The sequence below is a fragment of the Salpingoeca rosetta genome (genome assembly GCF_000188695.1).
Source record: "Salpingoeca rosetta unplaced genomic scaffold supercont1.22, whole genome shotgun sequence".
Taxonomy (NCBI): Eukaryota; class Choanoflagellata; order Craspedida; family Salpingoecidae; genus Salpingoeca; species Salpingoeca rosetta.
In genome coordinates this window covers 802,494-820,096 of record NW_004754912.1, presented here as the reverse complement: position 1 = coordinate 820,096, position 17,603 = coordinate 802,494, and the positions used below count along the sequence as shown (strand labels likewise).

Genomic DNA, 17,603 nt, shown 5'->3' with positions numbered 1-17,603 from the left:
CACACACACACACACACACACACACACACGCACGCACACACACACACACACACACACACACACAACAAAACGACACAAACACACATACACCACACCACACGAGCATAGAACACAACACGCGCATGTGTTGCGTACGTTCTCGTGCTTGAAGCGGGTGAGGATCTTGATTTCCCTGAGCGTGCGCTGGCAGTATGTCTGGTGCTCAAAGGGGCAAATCTTCTTGATGGCCACCTGCTCTTGGGTGGCGAGGTCCACGGCCGAGCACACCACCCCATATGCGCCCTCGCCAATGAAGCGGATGTTGGCGTAGCGCGGGCCCGCGCGAAACGGCTCCCCCTTGATGATGGGGTCCTGGTGCGGTGCGCCGACACCGCGCGGGATGATGCTGTCGGAGTGGGCGTGCAAGTGCTGCTGGTCGTGATGCGGGTGCTGCTGCTGCTGCTGCTGCTGCTGTTGCTCCTCTCCTGTCATCATGGGCTGTGCTTCCATCATCTTCTGGAGCTGCTGGTGTTGGTACTGTTGATAGCGGTGTTGGTAGCGGTGTTGTTGGTGTTGGTGTTGGTGTTGGTGTTGGTATGCGTGCGAGCGCGCATGCATAGCCGCGTTCATGTGTATGTGTTTGTGTGTATGTGTTTGTGTGTGTGTGTGTGTGTGTCGTCGTGAGCGGTGAAGATGCGACGAGGAGGGTATAGGAGGAGCGGAGACAATGGCGGAGCGGCGAGACAATGAATGAAGGAAGGAAGGAAGAAAGGAACGGATGCCGACGTGAATGGGGGGGGGGGATTGTGGGAAATGATCACAAACACACAAGGGCGGATATGAACGACACAATGATGGAACGAACAAGGAATGTGCGTGCGTGACCAACACGTCCAACCACGGGCAATCGAGGAAGCAAAGGGAGGGACAGGGCGGAAGTGGACAAGCAAGATGTGCATACAAACGCAAGCGCGCACGCGAGCAAAACAGTTGACGATGACAACGCAATAGGAGGAGGGAGCAAGAGGGAGAAGGGAGATCGCCAATGCACACACACACAAATACACACATACACACATTCGCGCATTCGCACATTCGCGCACACAGAGCCACCTCCTGCTACCCCTTTTGCCAATCATGGGCAGCAGCAGCAGCAAGCAAACGTACCGGTGTGGCGGCTTTGAAAAGTGAAGCAACAACGTGGCCGAGGCGAAGGTTTTGAAAATCAGCAACGGGCGGCTGGTTCCACAGGGCACACACACAGGCACGCACAAGAACGATGGACAAGCGTGAATGGGAGACAGAGAAAAGGCCGAGGGGCTTGGTTGGGAATTGGGGTGGGGGCTTGCAGATGAATGGCAGGCCGCGACAGTTTTGCTTGTTTGCTTGTTGGTCGCGTTTGGGTGCGAGAAGGGGCTTTGGTTTGGTTGGTGTGTGTGTGGGGGGGTGGGGATTGATCTTGCTTGCTCACTCGCTTAGCGCGCTGGCTGGGGGATCGAGGGAATGTCACAACAACATAAACAACAACCAACACTGTACACACGAAAACACAAACAAGACCAAGGGATGCACGTCGTCGTTGTTGCAGTTGCCGTTTGCATTCACGCACCTTGTCGTTGTCGTTGGTGTTGTTGTTGTTGTTGTTGTTGTTGTGTGGTTGCTCTAATTATGGACGACGGCGTCAGCGTTAGTTGGTTAGGGGGGGGGTGATGCTGCTGCACACACAATGCTGCTGCTTTTCAGAGCCGAGAGGTTCGAAAACCAAGTCGCACGCAGCTCGTGCAGATTCAAAGTGTGATGCTGTGATGGGATGATGGTGGGAAAGGTGTGCGTTGCGTTGTTTGTGTGTGTGTGCTTTTTTGTGTGAGGTGCGCATTGCTTGTGCGACTTTGCCGCTTGCTTGTGCCGCTGGCTGTGTGTGTGATTGTTGGCTCACGACTTTTTGCGCGCACTGAGCAAGCAAGGCAAAGCAAAGCGCTGCGTGCAGAGAAGTCACGAGAACGCACCCACACCCACTACGGTCCACCGAAGACCGCACGCACGTTTCTCAACAACGCACCCTCTCACCTGACCAACGCCACTGGTGTCTCGAAACGGTTTGGTTTGCTCCACGAACCAACAGAAAAAAAGGCACACTCAGGTTCGCCTCAGCAAGCAAGCAAGTCCTGCGCGAGCAAAACCTTCAAACAGATTCGCCACACTCTCAATAAAACCGCATGGAATCACAGCGCCACGGTCGTATTGTTTTGTAATTCTGTCAGCGACACCACAATACAGGACGCACACACGTGCACAAGACGCAGCAGAATCAACTCACGCATCGTGCACAAAGCACACACGCAGCCAGCATCCCAGAGTACACAAAGCACAAAACACACACTCACCCCTCACTCACACACACACACACACACAAAACACACACACACACACATACACACACACATACACACACAGCTTGCCTTCATTTCATCATGGAAGGGGGAGCAGAGGTGGAGCAGTCTCGGCAGGAGCTGCTGGACTACATGCGCCGAGTGGAGGAACGACTTGACGCTACCGCGCTGCTTGAAGCCAGACAACAACAGCAATATCAGGGTCAGGATGATGATGACATGGCCAACGATCCCGCGCTGGCCATGGCCTTTGAGGACCAGGAAGACAAACAGGTCTTCCTCAGCAACGTGCTGGAGGAGCTCAAGGACAGCCTGTACCGCGTGTCCTGCGATCTGCGCGGCAGCCGCGTCCTGGAGAAGATGATCAACCACCTCTCCATGACCAGCACCGCCACCATCCTGGAGAGCATCCAGCCCTTCATGCAGGACGCCGTGTACCACCGCTACTCCAGCCACGTCCTGCAGGCCCTCATCGACAAGGCGCAGCGCATCGACGAGGCCAAGCAGAGCGGCGACGAGCACCCGCACGCCCTCGTCCCGCACATCGTCAACCTAGCCAACACCGTCATCGAGCACGTCGACAGCCTGGTCGCAGACACCTACGCCAGCCATGTCGTCCGCTCCTTGCTCTTTGCCACAGCGGGCATGCCCAGCGAGAACGACCTCCTGCGCTCCTTCACATCGGCCTCCTATCGCAAGGCGTTCAACACAGACGGGGGCCGGCACCGCGGTGGCAGTGTCGCGCGCGGCCGCGGTCGTGGTCGTGGTCGGCAGTTCCACACAAACAAGCACGGCCATGCCTACTTGCCAAACCAGAGCAGCAGCAGCAGCCACAGCAGCAGTGCCCAGCACATGCAGCACACGGCGACGCCTTCCAGCGTGCCCGAGGAGCTGGCGGAGGTGCGCCAGAAGCTGCTGAACGCCCTCAGAGACAGCCCACAGGCGCGCACGTGGATCACAGACTCGCTGGCGGGGCCTGTGCTGCAGTCTGCCATGGACGTGGTCACGGTGACCGCGGGCAAGCCGGCGTGCTCGGCGTTCTGCCGCGGCCTCCTGGGCACGTACCTCACAGAGACGGCCCGTGAGGAAGTGAACGAGAAGGCGGCCCTGCGACTGCCGCTGCTGCTCAAGGACAAGGCGGCGAGCCACCTGCTGGAGAAGGTGATTAAGGACTGCACCACCGACGTGGTGCACGACATCTACGTCAAGGGCGTGCGCAACCAGGCGGTGGACATGGCCGTGCACCCGGTGACCAACTTTGTGGTGCAGCGCCTGCTGCAGCACATGAGCGGCGACGACTGCGCCCTGCTCAACCAGGAGCTCATGCCGCACATTGAGGACATTCTCGCAGAGCAGCGCTCCTCGGTCGTGGTGGAGATGCTGCGTGCCGCCGCCCGCCACGCCAGGGGCCAGCGCAAGCTGTTCAAGGCCATGCTCACGGCGTTCCACATCCCGCAGGCGGAGCTGGTGCAGTGCCTGCCGCTCTTCCTCTCCCTCACCACGCTTGACCACTACAAAGAGCTGCTGAGCAGCGGCGAGTACAGCGCAGACGACATTGCATGCAACGCCGTCGGCTCCCAGGTGGTGCAGGCCCTGCTCGACTTTGAGCCCGAGGAGATCACAGTCGTGCTTGCAGGCTTCCTGCGCCTCACCGCGGACCAGCTTGTAAAGCTGAGTTGCAAGAGGTTTGGCAGCTTTGCCATGCAGAAGTTCTTCTCCTCAGCGAGCGTGGGCGCCAAACAGAAGGCCAAGGTGGCGCGCGTGCTGAGCAAACACGACACGGCCATCAGCGCAATGGCGTGTCACTCTGCCGGGTCGCACGTGATTGACAGCATGTGGGCGGCGATTGACGTCAACCTCAAGGAGGCCGTGGCGGGCAGGCTGCTTGCTGCAGAGGCCAAGTTGAAGGAATCCCCGCAGGGGCGCACTGTCATGCGAAACTGCCGCCTGGCGCACTTCAAGTGGAAGAAGCAAGAGTGGATGCAGAAGCAAGAGGCAAACGCACGCAAGGCGAAGATGTTCAAGGACATTATTGGCCATGAGGAGGAGGAGCAAGAAGAGCAGGCCGCCACAGCCGCCAAGGACGCAGCAGCAGGTGCTGTGACGTGCATGTGTGTGTGTGTGTGCGTTTATTTGTTTTGTTTCTGTGTGCATGTGTGTGTCTATGTGTGTGTTTGTGCTGTAGAAGAAGTGTAGCTGCATGCTTTTCATGTGCGTGCGTGTGTGTGTTTGCCATACTGTAGCTGTAAGGTTTTTCATGTGCGTGTGTGTCTGGCTGAGATCGGCTCATTCACCGCACCCCTGCCTTGCCCTGTGCTTCTCCTCCCACGCACACGTACTTCATGCCACAACCCCCACACCCCTACACCCCTGCACCCCACCCCCTCACCTCATCACACCTCCGCACGCCCTGTATTCGCCCCTTGCAGAGCCCAAGCACGAAATTGACGAGATGTTTGACGCAAAGGACGAGCCGAAGAGGAAGAAGAAGCACAAGGACAAGAAACAGGCGAAGAAGCAAGCTGACGACAGCGGCGCTGATGATGGTGACGATGATGGTGATGGGGATGTTGGTGATGGTGCGGAGATTAGCGCGGCGGCGTCTGCGAAGAAGAGGAAGAAGAACAAGTCGAAGCAGTTCAAGGACCTGGCGTTCATCTCGGACGCGCTGACGGCGGGGAAGAAGAAGAAAAAGAAGGGGAAGAAGAACAAGAACAAGGAACACGATGCTGGTGATGATGAGAACGATGCACACGCAGAGGTGAAGCAAAGGAAGAACAAGAAGAAGAACGACAACGAGGAGGGCGAGGGCAGTGGTGGTGATGATGATGATGCTGGTGATGCTGGTGATGGTGAGCCGAGGAGCAAGAAGAGCAAAACTGGAGATGCTGACAGCGAGGAGAAGACAGCCAGCAAGAAGAAGACGAAGAAGAAGAAGAGCAAGAAGGGGAAGAAGGGCGAATAGAAGAGACGAGAAGCGGTGTGGGTGGGTGGGAACAGGAGATGGCTGTCAACCCACATGTGTGCGTGTGTGTGCGTGTGTTGAGTCCCATGCGGCGCTTGTGTGTGCGTGCGTGTGCGTGTTGTTGCTGTTGTTTATTTGAAACAATAAAGACATGACGCGACAAACAAAGCGAGACAAAATCACTCATGTACATACAACGAACAACACCAAACTACGGCTGAACACGGACTGCATCGAACACACGTGCATTTGAGAGGGATGCAACAATATGTGTGTGTGTGTGTGTTGTGTGTGTGTGTGTGTGTGTGTGTGTGTGTGTGTGTGTGTGTGTGTGTGTGTGTGTGTGTGTGGTTTTGTGCATCCGGGTTACTTCTGGCGCTTGTAGATCTTTGCGGCAAAGTCTGTGAAGATACCCTTTGGAAGGTCGCCGGCTTTCTCCTCAACCATCTTCATCAGCTTCTGGTAGCTCGCCTCCTCAAACTCGTGGTACAGCTGGCAGTGGCGTCGCGCGTGGGACAATGAAGCAGACAGAAGCGGCCGGCGTGGGTGGGGGGGGGGAGTTGGGAGTGGAGGAATGGGTTGTGAGGAAACATGTGTGTACCCAAAGCACAAGATGGAAGTAAGACAGCATTTCAAAGGTGCATGTGTTGGTAGGGAGACATGCACATTGCCACCACCAAGACCGTGGCGACCAACACGATAACTATGGCACCACCGTGTCACCACCATGGCACCACCATTCAACCACCATGATGACACCGTCGACGTACCTTCTCGAGGTCGAGCTCCTTGTACAACTCCTTGATGCGCTTGACGCACTCGGGGTCCTTGCGCCCGTAGTTCTCCTGACATGTGGACAGTACATATTGGAGAGGGGGACCGAGTGTCAATAGTGGTTTGAGGTGGTGGTGATGCCTTGAGCACACGCGCATGGGTACGACATGCAGGTGCAAGGAATGCACACGCGTGTGTCAGCAAGACAAACACTGAAGCCGGTTGCGAGCAATAGCACTGCCATCACGTGAGCCATGTCAACTCCATCACGATTGACCACCACCACCACCACCACCACCACCACCACCACCACCACCACCATCATCATCATCATCATCATCATCATCATCATCATCACCACCACTACCACCACCACCACCACCACCAACAGCAACAGCAGCACTGACCTCGAGAATCTTGCGCTGCTCCGGGGTGACGCGGTCAAGGGCCTGCACCACCAGCCAGCCGCACTTGTTGTCCTGCTCATCGAAGACAGAGGCAGCGTAAGGAAGGGCCTTGGGCACGCTCATTGGCACGCATGAGGCGTGCATGCGGGTGTCATACACATACAAACATCACGCAAACACACGAACACACGCACGTACACAAGCAAACAACACGCAAACACACACACCACGCATCCACACGAGCACACACGAACACACACACGTACACACGTACACAAGCGGACCTCGATATCTGTGCCAATCTTGCCGATGACCTCTGGGGCGCCGTAGCAGTCGAGGTAGTCGTCCTGCACCTGGAAGAACACGCCCATCTCAAGCAGAATCTCCTGCAGCCGTGATGGGGGTGGTGGTGGGTTAGACCAAAGAGAGGGATATGGAGGGTGGTCAGCTTGCGTTGCAGACACACATTATAGCACAGTACCATGCTCGCACGAACGAGCAGGCAAGCAAGCAAGCAAACAAATAAGACCACAAACAAGCAAGCACACAAGCAGCCGCAGCACGAGCAGCAGCGCACCTGGGCGTTGGCAAAGGCCTTCTCGTCCTTAATGCCGGCCATGTGCATGGCGGCGGCAACAGGAAGGTAGAACGAGTAGAAGGCAGTCTTGTACTTCACAATGCACGTGTGTCTGCCACATGTACATACAACAAAGGGGGGAAGCGTGTGGAAGAGGGGAGAGGACGGTACACAAACACAAGAATGAGCGGGAAGGTTGGACGAACAATATTCTACAACTGACAAAATACACGTAGCAAAGCACCAATTGTGTGTGTGTGTGTCTGTCTGTCTGTCTGTCTGTCTGTCTGTCTATCTGTCTGTGTATGTGTCTGTCTGTCTGTGTGTGTGTGTCCGTCTGTGTGTGTGTGTGTGTCAGCGTGTCTGTCTGTGTGTGTCCCTCTATTTGTTCGGTGTAACTTGGTGTGCGCGTACTTTAAGAACTACTCGGCTTACGACATCCCAGGTGAGTTGAGGCAACTGCGTGCTCAGTCTGGGTAAACAAACTCCCGCGCTGATGCTGCGTGTCGCATGCTCTTTTCGCGCTTGTCGCGTGCCATCACCACCGCCATAACTACCACCCCTGCTGCTGCTGGTGCTGCTGCTCAGGCGGGTGGATGATTCCCAATGACGGGTACGGGTGCGGGTACACGCGTCTCGCGTATGTCATTTCGCAGCTGCACGACCTGGGCAAATACACCGCCCTCTGGACCTCGACGGGGCTCGCAAACGCAACATGGGAAATTGGTGGGTGTTGGTTGCGTTTTGTGTGTCTGTGTGTGTGTGTGTGTGTGTGTGTGTGTGTGTGCGTGTGTGTGTGTGTGTGTGTGTGTGTGTGTGTGTGTGTGTGTATGTGCGTGTGTGTGTGTATTGTCTTGTGCACTTGTGTGTGCGTGTGTGTGCGTGTGTGTGTGGTTTGTGTCTGTGGTTTGTGTCTTAGGCTGTGTGTGTGTGTGCGTGTGTGGGTGTTGTCTTGTGCACATGTGTGTCTGCCTGGTCTCCTAACTCCTTCCCCTCTTGCTGCCCGACTTGCCTCCATGCTCGTCACAACAACTTCAGGCACGGCCGGTAGCCGCGGTATCAAGACAGATGTCGGCTGGGTAAGCAATGTAACAAAGTCATGTCTCATTGTCGTCAGTGATGGCTCATTGTCGTTCCCTGCCTTTCAACATGGCTGTTGATTGCAGCGTTGTGTGCCTCACGCCACCTCCTCCCCTTTGCTCTTCATTCACATATTGCTTCTGCACTGCGCTGCTCATACCAATGCTCTGTGTTGACCCGTACATGTCATCGCGGCCATCGTCAACATGTCCACAGGTCGGTGCCGGGTACAAATTTGAGCTCGACGCTGTCAAACTCGCCTCGTCCCTCATCGAAGGTGCGAAACCGCCAAACCCGTGCAGCAGTCGCCTCTTTGAGATGGGCGCTGCTTGCTGCTGATCACAAATGGATGTAAGCGTGTAGACTTGCAAGGGTGTGCATGTGCGCTGGCGTCGCTTGCATCGCCGTTCATCAAGAATCCTTCCTGCACACCTTCCTTTGTACCTTCCTCCTTGTCGCCCTTTGTTTCTCGCTGCCCAGACAACACGAGCGAGCGGCGGTATGTGTGGAGCGTGTGTGGATGGGCGGGAACACACGCGTATGCCGTCATGTGGAACGGCGACAATGGCGGCTCCTGGGAGTACATCCGCTTCCAGGTCGAGCCTACTGCTCTTGTTGGTTGTTAGTTGTTGTTAGTTGTTGTTAGTTGTTGTTGTTGTTGTTCTTGTTCGTTGTTAGTTGTTGTTGCTGTTGTTGTTGTTGTTGTTGTTGTTGTTGCTGTTAGTTGTTGTTGTTGTTGTTGTTGTTGTTGTTGTTGTTGTTGTTGTTGTTGTTGTTGTTGTTGTTGTTGTTGTTGTTGGTTGTTGTTGGTTGTTGTTGTAGGAGGTGGTGGTAGTGTTGTAAATGGTGGTTGTGCGCATGCGGAATCTTCGCCACTCGGCCTGTCCATGTTTGCACGCGTGTAAACGTGTTCTTCATGTTGACCTCGAACTGCACACTCATGCGCACTCACACGTGCATGTGCGCACTCGCGCACACTCGCATTGACACCTACACATACATATATGCACGTGCACATGCAACCACACACACACACACTCATATCACGTTCGCATTGGCTGCAGATTCCGACCGTCCTCGGGTCGGGCCTCTCCGCACAGGCCCACACGTCCGGTGACATTGACGGCATCTTCGCTGGCAGCGCGGAGACATATGTTCGAGACATCCAGTGGAAGTGTTTCCTGACGGTGCTCATGACCATGAGCGGGTGGGCGCGCTATGACAAACAGCCCTGGCGCCGGGGTGAACCCTACACAAGTGCGTCTGGGTGTATGTGTCCGTGTTTTGTGTGTGCGTCTATGTCTGTGTCTGGGTCTGGGTCTGTGTGACGGTCTGTCTATGCATCTGTGTATCTGTCTGGCTGACGTTGTGTGTCTGTAGCTCTCTCCGTATGTGCGTGCTTGTGTTTTGTGCATCTGCGGCCTCCCTGCCGCTTTCCCTCCATGCCCGTGTCCCTCCTTTTATTCCCTTTGCTCACACGTCCTGTGATCTCATCACTTCCCCTCCCTTTGCAGGTTACAGCCGGAAATACCTCAAGCTGAAGATGCGCCTGCTGCCTTACCAGTACACCTACTCGTACATCGCCCACACGTGAGTGATGGTGCCATCGTTGCTGCTGCCGCTGTGCTTGTCACTTGAACAGATTGAATGCTGTGCGTGTGATGCGTGTAATCACCAACGACAATATCAAGCCCATCACTACCACCATCGACATAATTTTTTAATGCCACTGCCATATCAATCACCATCACTTTCATCACCATCACCCCATCACTGCTGTCAACGCACCCCTTGTCTCCCCCTTCCCCCGCCTCCACGCCTCACCTCCTTCCTTCACCTTCTTGTCATTGCTGCGTGATCAGCACCGGTACGCCACCAGCGCGTGCAACGGTGCTGGAATATCCCCACGATCCAATTGCGCTCGACAACACCACCGCCTACCAGTTCTTCAGCGGCGAGTGGCTCCTTGTTGCGCCCATGTTTGAGAAGGGGTACGTCTTCATCGCCAAGGCGAATGCTTTTCATGGTGGCGGTGTTGGCGTGATGGTGGTCGTGGCTGCTGGTGTGTTTGCGCGTGCAACAATCACAACAGCCGACGCTTCTACGTGTTCAAAACACCACACACACGCGCAGGCTTGCACGCACGCACACACACGAACGCAGTCTTACATTCGCGCACACACGCGATCGCAGTCTTACATTCACGCAACCACATACACACCACCAACAACTTCAACACAACAACGTCTTCTTCAAACCAACAACCTTCACCTTCACGTGTACAGTGATCGCCGTGATGGCATCTATCTTCCTGCTGACGAGTTTATTGATTACTGGAACGGCACCCGATATGAGGTTGTGTGCGATATCATGCAGTGATGCTGCAAGCTCACATCCTCCCCCCCCCCCAACAGGCTGCTTGCTGTGCACATTGTGCAATGGCTGTGCTGCAGTGGCGTCGCGCACCGCCGTTCTTCTGCTCTCACACCGTGTACACGACGTGCACCTGATTGATTGTTCGCGCCGTTGCAGGGTCCCCAAACCATCAACAACTACTACGCGCCACTTGCCATCCTCCCCGTCTTCGTCAAGGTCCACTCGAAGACACTTCCCTTGGTTTTTGTTTCTTGCAACAAGCAAAGTTATCAAATCCCGACACGTACCCTTGTCACAACTCAACCACCACCACCATCTGTAGGCTGGCGCCATCATTCCAATGTGGCCTGCGATGAACTATTTCTACGAGCTGCCTCGTGTTCCCATCACTCTCGACGTGTACCCGCCAACCATCTCTGCGTCAGTTGAACCCGTGTGTGTGTGTGTGTGTGTGTGTGTGTGTGTGTGTGTGTGTGTGTGTGTGTGTGTGTGTGCGTGCATGTGTTTGTGTGACTGTGTAGGTCTACGTGTGTGTGTGTGTGTGTGTGTGTGTGTGTGTTTGTGTTTGTCTGTGTGTGACTGTGTAGGTCTACGTGTGTGTGTGTGTGTGTTTGTTGGTTCGTCTACCTGTCTGTGTGTTTGTGAGGTCAGCTCATGTTGTTTCCCCGTTAAGCGGATGTACCAAAGTTGCTGCGCTCATACCTCACACCATCTCCTCCGCACGACAGAAGCGATGACCCGCGCGTGAGCAGCTTCACCCTCTACGAAGGTGTGACACAAACACCACCACATGCACACGCACACATGTGATGTTTTGCGTCTCTTTCACTGATCACGCCACAACCACAATCGCAAGCGCCATAATCCTGCAGCCAACGTGTCTCTGATACGCACACAGCCTAATCCTCTCCATTGCTCTTGCACCATGGCATCCACTTGATTCCCACGCGCGTGTACAGATGACGGGCTGTCACGCGAGCACGAGAAGGGCGCGTTTGCCCAGCAGAACTTTACAATGAACGCACGGCATGGCGTTGTGGAGCTTGTCATTGGTCCTCTTGTTGGATCATACAAGACCATCAATGACACGGTGGGTGGGTGGGTCTGTCTGTGTGTGTGTGCCTTGTGTCTGTGTGTGTGTGTGTGTGTGTGTTTTGTGTGTGTGCGTTATGTGTGTGTCTGTCTGTCTGTCCGTCTGTCTGTCTGTCAGTTTGTGCGCTTCGTGTGTGGATGTGTGCTGCTGCTGCTGCTGCTGCTGCTGCTGCTGCTGCTGTGTCTTGGTTTGCCTACCCACGCCACTGCCCCACGCCTCACCGATCCATCATCCAATCAAACACTTCAATCTGGCCAGCGGTTCTACGAGGTGACGGCACACGTGACGGGCGCAGTCTCGGACGTGCTGCAGGATAGCAACGCACTGCCGCAGTACACCACCGTGGAGGACGTAAGCTTGCTTGTTTGTCCTGCCTTGCCTGCGACGCCCATGACAAGAATGCAAGCGCTCGCTCATTTTGGAACAATCGCCATCACTCACACGCATGTACTCATGCACACATGTACTCACACTGATGCGCTCGTGCGCGGTTATCCTTGTGGCCTTGCTCTCCTTATTGCCCATCAAGTTGGAATTTGTGAACCAGGGCTATGTGTATGACGCGAGTGACAGACGAGGCGTGGTCACTGTCAAGCTGGATGGTCTTCATCGCACACAATCCACCACCATCTTCATCCATCACGCTACAGGAACAACCAACATTGCATGAACAACAACACACGAACAGCATTGAATGAACAACAACACACGAACAGCATTGAATGAATGACAACACGAACGGCATGCCCCGAGAACGAACGACACACACACACACACACACACACACACACACACACACACACACACACACACACACACACACACACACACACACACACACACACACACACACACACACACACACACACACACACACACACACACACACACGACTCAAACGTATCGCCTGCGACACCACAAGTTTCCTTCTTGGCACAAAAACTCCCCGTCCTTCTCTGGCCTTTTTGTAGTCGCACCGGCCTACGCAAGTCGAGGCGCCAAAACCTCAACAAGCAAAACAACAGCAGCACCAGCAACACTGCGAAGATGCCTCGTGTTGCGCGCCGGCTTGGGCTGGACGCGGTTGTGGCGGCGGCAGTGAAGAACCTGCGCCCGGAAGCCACGGTGGCGGCGATGTTCTCACCGCAGGACTACCTGAGCATGGTGCTGTCAGATTTGCAAGTGGTGGGGATCACCACGGGCCCGGACATGGAGCACATGGTGAAGCTGCGCTGGTCGCAGAACCCGACGATGGAGCTGTGGGCCAAGCCCACCATGCTCAAGCTCATCACGCCTGGGCCCGCGGACAAGTACTTCCTCACCGCCAACTCAATCTCCTTTGGCGATCTCACCTTCAATTCTGCAGACCTGTTTGCCACAGACGAGCCAGACCACTTCAACTACATCAGCGACGACGACAACGTGGAGGAGGACTCGGGCCCAGACGCTGCGCTCCTGCCGCCCATCCCGCACCTGCCATCCCCCACCACGCAAACGCAGGCCACACAACCACAGCCAATGCAACCAGCGTCCTCCACCGCGCCAAGCACGGCAACGGACGCCCAGGGCGCACAGCAGGGGCAGCAACAGGCCGCGGGTGTGCAGGCGGATTCCAGCAGTGGCAACGGCCATTCGCCGTCCGAGCAGCAGATGGGCCAGGCACAACAAAATGGCGCCCAGCAACAACAAAAGGACGCACAGCAGCAGCAACAGCAACAACAACAACAACAACAACCTTCTACCACGACGACGACGGCGGGTGGCGTCAAGTCAAGCTGCCTGCCCACATGGCACGACTGGGCCCAAGTCACCAACGACTACCGCAGCGCACACTTTGGCAAGGAGACGGCGCGTCTGAGCACAGACAACACGTCATACTACAGCGTGTTCAACACCTTTGAGGCCATGATGCCCAAGGACTTCATCATGGACACGGTGCTGCCTGCCACGAACGACGCCGGGCGCGACATTGAGAACTTCATGCCGGTGCAGTACGGGGAGTTTATGCGCTTCCTTGGGCTGTGGTTCCTGTTCAGCTGCTACCAGGAGGAGGTGCCCGTGTTCTGGTCGCCCACTAAGAGCGAGCTGTTCACGGCGCCGCGCGTCAACAAGTACATGACGAAGAAACGCTTCTCCGATATCCTGGCGGCGCTCTCCATCGTGCCGCTGCAGGCCATGCCCACCACCTTCACCGACCGCTACGCGCACATGCGGCCCTTTGTCGCTGCGTGGAACGCGAACATGAGCAAGGTGTACCGCTCGTCCTGGATCAGCGTGCTTGACCGCGTGGACTGCCTCTACGCCAACAAGTTCCACGCGTCCGAGTTTATGGCCGTCCCCAAGCGCTGCCCGCCCCACCAGAACTCGTACTTTGTGCTGGCCGACGGGCAGACGAACGTCGTGTACTGGGCCGAGCTTGACGAGGGGCCGGCGCGCCCCGCCCAGCTTGGGCCGCTGCCGTACACAGACGTGTTTGAGCCAAACACCGCGCGCCTGCTGCGGTGCGCAGACCAGGCGGGCCTCGTCTCCACCGGCAAGGTCGTGCATGTGCCGAGCGAGTACGGGTCGCTGCTGTCCATGGTGGAGCTGCGCAAGAAGCACGTGTACGCCAGCGTGGCCCTGTCGCCCGGCAGACCCATGCCAGATGTGCCGCAGTCTGCCTTTGAGCAGTATCTGCGCGAGCAGCCTGTCGGCAACACGCTGTGCCGACCCGCCACGTGCGAGGAGCAGCCCTTGTACTTTGCGGGCGTGCGTGACACGGCGAACATCCTCATGCAGCTGTCGACGTACGGCAGCATCATCCCCGTCGGCAAGCACAAGCACCGCATGGCGGGCGGTACGCGCGTGTCGTTCCAGTACCCTGAGGTTGTGCACAACCATCTCGCGGTGCGACGGGCAGCGCGGGTGAATGAGTCCCTTCGCCACGAGTGGCGGCCCGTGGAGGACGTGTGGCTGAAGAAGCAGTTCTGGCACGGGCACTTTGCCTTCTTCCTCGGGCTGGCAGAGGCGAACGCGTACTTTGTGTACACGACGTTTGTGCAGAAGAAAGGCGGCAGCGCAATGACACACACGAGCTTCCGCAAGCTCCTGGCCAAGGAGCTGATGACCAACCACTACCTTGCGGAGGAGGAGGAGATGATGCTGGCGCACGAGGAGGGCGTGACGGCCGGGCACATGCAGGTGATGAAGCGCGCGAAGGTGAACGCGGCGCACCGGCTGGAAAGCATTCCGTTCCACTCGACGTGGGACGGGCAGGCGTGGCAGAAGACGCTCAAGGTGCAGCAGGTGCAGCGGCGGTGCAAGTACTGCAAGAAGAAGACGCGCCACTACTGTGTGTGTACGCCGGCCAAGAGCGTGTGCACATCGTGCTTCTCCAAGCACATGGTGGAGGAGCTCACTTGAGTACATTGTGTTTGCTTTGCGTGTCTGTGTCTGTGTCTCTGTGTGTGTCTATTTCTTTGCCTGCGCGCGCGCGTGTGTGTGTGTCTGTGTGTCTGTGTCTGTCTGTGCTTTGTGTGTCTGTGTTTATCTGTGACTGTATCTGTGTCTGTTCATGTTGACCTTGAGCCATTCATCACATTTTGTGTTCGTTTGCCAACCACTTCCCTTCGCTTCTCTTGTGTTGCTTTGTTCTGCTGTGAGCTGAAAGTGTTTACGCACTGTGTTGCTTGCATTGCAGTTGCCCCCGCTTGCGTTCTTGTTGTCCACATCCACACCCAATGAACCAACCCCAAAGCCAACCACATCCAATGAACCACGCCCAGCAACAACAACAGCAACAGCAACAGTTGGCATTTCAGTCTGGCTGGAAGGACTGCAGAAAACCGTTTTCGTGTGTGTGTGTGTGTGTGGAGTGGATGAGTGACAAAGCAAGCACAGCAACACCAGCACAACAACACCAGCAAGACACCGCAGGTGCACCCACACAGCAGGCAGACGACAACCAGCATGGCCGGCGCTGGCGATGGTGGTGCTGGTGCAGGTGGGCAGCCCTTGCCCTTCAAGGAAGCCTTGTTCTGCTTCTTCGTGAGCATTGCCACCATCCTTGGCACAGGTAGGAGAGCGTGTTGTCTGTGTGTGTGTGTGTGTGTGTGTGTGTGTGTGTCTGTGTGTGTCTGTGTGTGTTGTGTGCCTGTGTTGTGTGTCTGTGTGTGTGCGTGTGTCTCTGTGTGTGTGTGTGTCTGTGTGTCTGTGTGTGTGTGTGTCTGTGTGTGCATCTGCCCCTGTCCCCTCGATGTCTCTATCCGTTGTTTGCACCTTCGCAGCATTCCCCTCACCCATGTTCCTGACACCCTTTGAACCTAGGCATCTTGGCGCTGCCTGTGAAGCTGTACGAGTGCGGCTTTGGACCGTTTGTTGTCACCTTCCTCTTTGCTCTTCTTGCCCAAGTGAGTGTGCATATTCTTCGCCCATCTGCATCTGTCTGCGTGTGCCTCTCGTGTGGCGGCTTGCTTGTGTATCTCTCTGTCATTGTGCCTGCTTGCCAGCACACACACACACACACACTTGCACACGCACTTGCACACACACACACACACTTGCACACGCACACTTGCACACTCGCCTCAGTGCTGTTGCAACCCATATCTCTCGCACGAACGCCTCTCTCTTGCCCCCACTGCTCAACGTCTGCACCGTCTCTCAATGTGCCCTCTTTTCAGACTGGCGTGGTATGGCTGATGGTTGAGATTCTGCAGCGGGCTGAGCACCGAATGGCGCACAGTGCGAGCGGCCCACAGGCCAGCCCCTCCCTCCACAGCCTCGCGGCCATGTACCTGGCACGCCCCATCAGATTCGTGTTCAACCTCTCCGCCATGGTCCACTTTGTCTCCCTTCTCATCGGCTACGTCTTGGCGTGGAGCAAGGCCTTCTGCCAGGTGTGTGTTTGTATGTATGTGTGCGGATGTGCGTGTCTGTCTGTCTGTGATGTGCGTGTGTGTCTGTGTTTGTGTGTTCGTACATTCGGCTGCACATGCATCAACCCGTGCAGAGCCTCATCTGTCTGTGATGTGCGCGTTGTATCGACTTGCAGCAGCCGAGGCAGCTCACCTTCAGCTCCCTAACCCTGCACCTTGCGTTTCACAGCTGGCTGGCTGTGAGGATCGTGTCGTCATCACCCCGTTTGTGATTGTGTTCACGGCAGCCATCGTCATCTTCAACAAACAGCTGCAGCCGCTCGTCACCACCCTCACCTTCATCAAGGTGCGGGATGCATCTGAGTGCTTGTGTGTGCACTGTGTCTCTGTATGTGAGTCTGTATGTGTGTGTGTGTGTGTTCTTCTGTGTGCAAACAGCTGTGCATGTTCGTGTCGCGGTACTCAAATGCCGTGAACTTTGGCACTCACTGCCTTCCACGCTTACCTTCCCCCTCTCTGCATGCAGTGCGTGATGTTGATTGTCATGGTGGGTGTCGTCGGCTACATCGGCAGCAAAGCGGATATCGATCCCTCCACTTCCTGGCCAGCCATGGGCTCACCGTTCCTCATCGGTCCGTGGCATATGCTGTGCTGGTGTGTGTGTCTCTGTCTGTGTCTGTGTGTCTGTTCGTGTGGCTGTGTGTGTGTGTGGGTGGGTGTCTGTGTGTCTGTGTGTGTGTCTCTCTGTCTGTCTGTGCTTGTCCCGTGCGTTCTCCCCTTGCCTACAGCTACCGTCCTCATCCAACCACCACAATGGCTTGCTCCTCCGCCCCCCCCCCTTACACCAGGCACCATCGCCCTCGGCGGCGTCGTCAACGTGATGCCCGTCCTGTACGAGCGCATCCCAAAGTCCTCCACCGCCATCCGCCAGTTCCGCTCCTCCGTCACCGCGGGCGTCGCCGTCTGCTGGGCCCTCAACATCCTCTGGTAGGCATGTGCGTGTTTTGTGTGTGTGTGTGTGTGTGTGTGTGTGTGTGTGTGTGTGTGTGTGTGTGTGTGTGTGTGTGTGTGTGTGTGTGTGTGTGTGTGCGTTTGTCTCTAAAACT

The 17,603-nt window shown here is 56.2% G+C and overlaps 6 protein-coding genes across 6 annotated transcripts in view; 4 read left to right on the top strand and 2 right to left on the bottom strand.

Moving 5' to 3' along the window:
- The window catches only part of PTSG_07429 (MAP kinase), a 5,013-nt gene extending 3,030 nt beyond the window's left edge, over nucleotides 1-1,983 (bottom strand). Inside the window, exons 1-3 of the mRNA XM_004990873.1 lie at nucleotides 1,589-1,983; nucleotides 1,147-1,218; nucleotides 96-516 (exon numbers count right to left, since the gene is read on the bottom strand). Of these exons, the coding sequence (XP_004990930.1) occupies nucleotides 96-492 (397 nt within the window). The 5' untranslated portion in view covers nucleotides 493-516; nucleotides 1,147-1,218; nucleotides 1,589-1,983. The remainder of the gene's footprint in view (nucleotides 1-95; nucleotides 517-1,146; nucleotides 1,219-1,588) is intronic.
- A 213-nt stretch (nucleotides 1,984-2,196) lies between these two features.
- PTSG_07428 (uncharacterized protein) lies at nucleotides 2,197-5,492 on the top strand. Its single transcript, XM_004990872.1, has 2 exons — nucleotides 2,197-4,464; nucleotides 4,799-5,492. The coding sequence occupies exons 1-2, from the start codon at nucleotides 2,451-2,453 to the stop codon at nucleotides 5,332-5,334; spliced, it is 2,550 nt and encodes an 849-aa protein (XP_004990929.1). The 5' UTR covers nucleotides 2,197-2,450; the 3' UTR covers nucleotides 5,335-5,492.
- A 208-nt stretch (nucleotides 5,493-5,700) lies between these two features.
- PTSG_07427 (uncharacterized protein) lies at nucleotides 5,701-7,532 on the bottom strand (the record flags this gene model as incomplete). The annotated part of the gene is made up of 6 exons (XM_004990871.1): nucleotides 5,701-5,826; nucleotides 6,105-6,179; nucleotides 6,516-6,590; nucleotides 6,800-6,901; nucleotides 7,093-7,204; nucleotides 7,528-7,532. 6 exons carry the CDS (start codon nucleotides 7,530-7,532, stop codon nucleotides 5,701-5,703), a joined length of 495 nt encoding a protein of 164 aa, XP_004990928.1.
- PTSG_07426 (uncharacterized protein) lies at nucleotides 7,510-12,359 on the top strand. The gene is made up of 15 exons (XM_004990870.1): nucleotides 7,510-7,537; nucleotides 7,681-7,818; nucleotides 8,131-8,171; nucleotides 8,389-8,449; nucleotides 8,653-8,768; nucleotides 9,237-9,429; nucleotides 9,687-9,762; nucleotides 10,035-10,163; nucleotides 10,458-10,527; nucleotides 10,705-10,764; nucleotides 10,871-10,968; nucleotides 11,277-11,317; nucleotides 11,508-11,638; nucleotides 11,900-11,992; nucleotides 12,171-12,359. Exons 2-15 carry the CDS (start codon nucleotides 7,689-7,691, stop codon nucleotides 12,309-12,311), a joined length of 1,380 nt encoding a protein of 459 aa, XP_004990927.1. The 5' UTR covers nucleotides 7,510-7,537; nucleotides 7,681-7,688; the 3' UTR covers nucleotides 12,312-12,359.
- A 240-nt stretch (nucleotides 12,360-12,599) lies between these two features.
- Nucleotides 12,600-15,380, top strand: PTSG_12583 (uncharacterized protein). Its single transcript, XM_004990869.1, has one exon. It carries the CDS (start codon nucleotides 12,689-12,691, stop codon nucleotides 15,041-15,043), a length of 2,355 nt encoding a protein of 784 aa, XP_004990926.1. The 5' UTR covers nucleotides 12,600-12,688; the 3' UTR covers nucleotides 15,044-15,380.
- A 61-nt stretch (nucleotides 15,381-15,441) lies between these two features.
- Nucleotides 15,442-17,488, top strand: PTSG_07425 (uncharacterized protein; the record flags this gene model as incomplete). Its single annotated transcript, XM_004990868.1, has 6 exons — nucleotides 15,442-15,695; nucleotides 15,947-16,029; nucleotides 16,303-16,518; nucleotides 16,727-16,843; nucleotides 17,024-17,129; nucleotides 17,346-17,488. The coding sequence occupies exons 1-6, from the start codon at nucleotides 15,590-15,592 to the stop codon at nucleotides 17,486-17,488; spliced, it is 771 nt and encodes a 256-aa protein (XP_004990925.1). The 5' UTR covers nucleotides 15,442-15,589.
- Nucleotides 17,489-17,603: the final 115 nt, after the last annotated feature.